A 5,070-nucleotide genomic window follows, 5' to 3' on the forward strand; every position below is an offset into this window, starting at 1 on the left:
CTTAGGGATGAGATAAATGTATGTAGAAATTATTTTTTGGTGTATAAACCCCCGTAATCTTGACTCCTCTACCATGGCATGAAGATCATCTTGGAATATGTCATAAAAATTGACAAACAGTTCAATAGTTCAGCCGTCAGGACCTGGGATTTTGTCCCCCTTCAGCGTTTTAAGAACCTAATGTATCTCATCAATCGAGACAACCTTATAGAAATCCAAATTTTCTTCCTCATCGAACATCAAAGGGTAAGAATTTACCCCCCAAACTTGTTCCTCCCCACAATCAAGCACCTTGCACCTATAGGCTTGTTCAAAATGTGAAACCGCGAGATTAGTGATCTCCTGTTATGACTGAAAGTAGTTTCCATCTACATCTGATATCTCCTAGATAGAGTTTACCTTCCTTCTATGGTTTGCATAGTAGTGAGAAAACTTAGTGTTCTTATCACCCTCCCATATCCATATAGCCCAACTCTTAAGACGCCAAGTCATTTCCATTTTATGTAGGATATCCTTCTTCTTGAGCTCCAGTGCACGAATTTGGTTCCACACCTTAATAGATGGGAGTTGTGTGACCATGTGAGGTTGGAGAGACTCCATGGCTGCGACAATCTCATACAATTCTTTTTTCTGCTGAGACTTCTTCCCGCGTTCCCATACCTTGACCACATCCTTCAAGGCACGCAGTCTGTGCAAAATATCAACCATGGGCGAGATACTGGCAATTTTGTCCTGAATCCATTGTGCTCTGATCAGAGTCTCAAAATCAGGGTCTTCCAACCAGACCCGATTAAATTTAAAAGGCATACCAAATCTTATGTCCCCATGACGCCATGTAAGAATAATAGGCTGATTTTCCAATATATAGTTACTGAAAATACTAGATTGAACAAAGTCAAGTTTCTCCACCATTTGTTCGTGAATTAGAAAACGGTCCAGTCGCTTTGCAATATATTCCGTACCAGCCCTACCATTGTCCTGGGTAGGCGTGATATGTGGTGGGCATATATCAACCAAATTATGTTCAAAAATAATTTCTTAGTATGTCAGCCATACTATCTAGACAATGGCCCCGACCCCATACTTCATCCAGCCTAGTAGTGCAGTTCAGATCACCCGCCATAATCAGAGAAAACAGGTGCAATATACCAGAAGAACATATGTTGCGCAAAAATATATCCCGATCCCTGTATGGTGCATATACATTTAGTATGTGAATCCTTCCCGGGAGGCCCCTAATGTGTCCTGCCAGAAGGATACCAACAGAGCAAGAGAAAGCCTTCATTCTGACCCATCAGAGGTCCTAGAGGGCATCCAATCCCCCCAATCTCCCAACAACATCTGTAGCCACCATGTGCTAGGATGGGAGCATATGCCTAAAATAGTCAATCAATCATCTAGTCGGGTGCATAGTTTCTTATATGAGGATGATATATGGACATGTAATAAGAAAAAGCTCCTTGAGGTCGAGGAATTTATGTAAAGCCCCCAATCCACATATGTTCATTGATAGGATGAAGTTCATGATGGACGAGACATGAGCATCTTTGCTCTAAGGGCCCGAGGTGATATGGGAGAAGTGATAGGGATGTCAATAAGGGATGGGGAGTCTGTAGGGGTAAAAGTAGTATGGCGGGAGCGACCACGGAAATGTCAGCTACCCCTATTTTGTTTTCTTCTAACAATGATGTTGCTAGTGGAGGATAGGCTGATGACTGGAGATGATGCGCCCGGGGGTTTATGAATGGTAAGTGAATGTAGGTCGAGTGTCTTTCTTTGAAGCAGAAAGTCTAAGTCACTGTCCACTGAATTATTTGGTGAGATCACCAGAGACTTCAGAGAAATAGGTCGAGTAGGGGTCATAGCAGGGAGATAGGAATGGGTGGATGGGATTTGAGCCTGAGTGTATGTAATATGTGATGTGGAGGGGACGTCAAATAGAGGCATATGAGTTGGAGCGGAAACAGGTGGAGAAGTGACAAGGACGGAAAGAAATGGGTTCAGTTCCATCAGGGATGAGTCATCAATAGTGGGAGTTCAAGAATGTTCCAACATCCACAGAGATGAGGGAATGTATATGGGAACATATACGTCCTTTTCCAATGGAGGTGAATCAGAAGAATGAAACAGTGAGGAGTGTTTAGGATTACCTGACGAAATATGAGCTCCACTCGGTAGAACATTCTTCCCTCGTCCCAGATTGTGGAATACAGGTCCACCCCTGACCCAGTCATTTGTGCTAGAATGTTGACGATGAAGAGGATATCATCAACCACCCTTGCCTCGAGGACATTGTGCCATAAGATGACCAGTATGATGGCATAACATGCAGTGGAATGGAATACCCCAGAAGTCCAAACATTGTATTAAATTAGTGTCCTCCCATTTCAGTGCAATATAGTCTAGATATGCCCCACAATAATCCTTCTCAATTAATATCCATGCAACTCTTTTTATCGCATGCACCCAGACACTATGGGTTGACATAAACAAATTTACCAATTGCATTCCCGATATCCATAAATACTTGCTTGGTCCAAAATTCAATTGGCAATCTAGGCAGCTTAACCCAGATAAGCTTGTTCTTTTGCATCTCCTTTAGTGGATTGAATTTGATATACCAGGAGTGCAGAGAAAGGAATCCCTGACCCTTGATCCATGGGAGAGCCTGTATTTTGCATAAATCCTCCTCGCATAGGAAATGAAAGTTGTACCATCCTCCCATAAGTCGAACCATAGAGGCCATATATCCAAGTAGTGACTTCCATTTTGTGGCCACCCAGTCCCTCATCGCTACTTCATCAACCTCAGCAAAATACCATTTCCCGATCAGGGCTCTTTTCTGTAAACTGGTTACTCTGTCAATAAGGACGTTGTAACCAAAACTGAGGAAAGGTTTCGGGGAAGAGATTTTAATGGCACGTTGTTTATGGGCACCCTGTCGAGCACCACCCATGTGATGTGCCCTGTGTGGATCATGTGAAGCATGCCTGCCATCTGTCCAAAAATCCCGCCCATCCCCGAGAGGTGCCACTTGAGAGGGGAGTAAGCCCACCCCCCGTGAAGACCCCAGGCATGTGAGGTGAAGTGACTCAGCATCCAGGGTGGCTCTAATAAATGCTTAATGTGTCGATGTGTCAGACGCAAATGGGTCCATCTAGGAGTACCACCACATTAACAAGGGGAAGAGTAGGCAGGTGTGACGACTGGCAAAAAGAACATAAATCCTCAAAGAATTTATTGGGATCCATAACCAACAGGGAGAATGTCAGTGCCTGCACAAATACCAACCTGGATCGCCCTAGTCAAGGGAAAAATATGCTGCCAGATCAAAGCCCTGATATGGAAAGATGTACCCCTGAAATCCAAAAAATAAATAGTGCCCAATCTGGGAGATTAGCACATACAAACTCTCAACCCAGGACGTCAGGTGGTAGCTGGGATTAATATGAGGGAATATAGACCCATTTCAAATCAAGTATAATGTTCCAAAATCCCGCCAAGTGTAAGTTCAAATGACATCAAATAATATGAAAAACTGATCACCAGAGCGAACTCATACACCGGAAAAACTAGGGTATGTAGGACATAGTTAATACCAGTACCGAGAGATGGATCACAACAACCTAAAAACTCTCATAGCAGCATATGCAATAACAACCCCAGCAAGACCACCATCGAAAACATAGACGTATAGCAAAATCCTTGCATGGACGTGAAATAATGAAAGCGTTGCACCAACAACGCCAAAGAGCAATGTAACTGTTAGTCTGTAAGCAGCTTCCATCCTTCTGGTAATGAATTGGGCAAGAAATCGACAATAGGTCATTCCAGACTGGCATCTGGACGTCGGGAAGGCTTTGTATAGTGTGTTCTAAAGATACATATGAGAATGTATACAACCATGATGAATATCAATATGATGTGGATAATTTCAAAGAAGAATAGGAGGGCAATTATATCAGGATTGTATGCAGGCATACTATAATGAGGAATCCTGGGAAGATCCAACAAAACATGTATAGTATGTCATAGAGTGTAGGATATGGATGCAAAGCACTAACCAATGCCCAAAATCCCCTGAACCAGCGCTCATAACAACATGAAGCAACCACATGCACTAAGAAACTTGTGTAATAAGAGAAGAAGAAAGACTATAAAAAACCATGACAACTCGGAAACTGATGCATAATATATCCTCAGACCTAACAAACAAGGCGCCAAGAAAGACAGTATTCCCACGAGAAAATTATAGACCATACCTGGGGATATAACCCTTATAATCATGAACCGAGCTTATCCAAACTATGTAATCCTACCTGTGTGAGTAGCACGCCCACAGCCCATAGTGATGCATTTTATAAGCTATGGTGATGCATTTCAGCTTAATCACCAATCAATTAAATTAAAGGGAATATAATAGACATCTATATTTAACAGAAATAATAGTGCATATTTGTAATAGTGGAAGATAATCCATACTCATTATTATTTTTAAGTTGATATCATTATTCAAGAAGCATAGAGAATCATATTATTTTTAATTAATAATCTATAAAAAAAACATTTTGACTAGCCTAATTAATTTAATTTCTTAAATTTTAATTTTAAAATTTTAAAAAATTAATAAATATTTACATTTATGATATAAACTATTTATAACTTTGCAAAGAAGAATGGAAACATGGTTAATATATGGTTATAATGATTTTTTTTAAGAATAATAAATATATGAACATGTAAATAATAAGATTAATTTAAATTATTTAAAATTGGTTTTGAGAAACGCTTTCTATTCTTTCCATATAAATTAATCTGTTGAAAGTTATCAGTTTGATTCTTTTGCTCCTTAAAATTTGACCACCATTGAAAAAGTTGACATTTTACCCCTATATCATTTTTAAAAATATAATAAAACCTTATAATTGGTGAAACCTCGTGACCAAGCTGTTATCATCCAATATCATTATCTTTTGAATTTCAATTTCTTACGCTACTTGTTTAGACTTCTTATAAACCTTATGGGCAAGTGCAAGTTAACGATCTGATTTTTTAAATATTTATATAATT

General features: G+C 39.9%; 1 protein-coding gene across 1 annotated transcript; it reads right to left on the minus strand.

The window, feature by feature from the left end:
• Positions 1–384: 384 nt before the first annotated feature.
• Positions 385–912, minus strand: LOC149213604 (uncharacterized). Its single transcript, XM_089389086.1, has one exon. The coding sequence runs from the start codon at positions 910–912 to the stop codon at positions 385–387; it is 528 nt and encodes a 175-aa protein (XP_089245212.1).
• Positions 913–5,070: the final 4,158 nt, after the last annotated feature.

The sequence above is a fragment of the Pinus tabuliformis genome, chromosome 1_1, assembly GCF_031772625.1.
Source record: "Pinus tabuliformis cultivar Carrire ecotype Pingquan chromosome 1_1, CPIR1, whole genome shotgun sequence".
NCBI classification, from domain to species: Eukaryota; Viridiplantae; Streptophyta; class Pinopsida; order Pinales; family Pinaceae; genus Pinus; species Pinus tabuliformis.

Coding starts and splice junctions, on each gene's coding strand:
- LOC149213604 (XM_089389086.1), bottom strand. CDS start 912: ATGGTGGAGAAACTTGACTTTGTTCAATCTAGTATTTTCAGTAACTAT.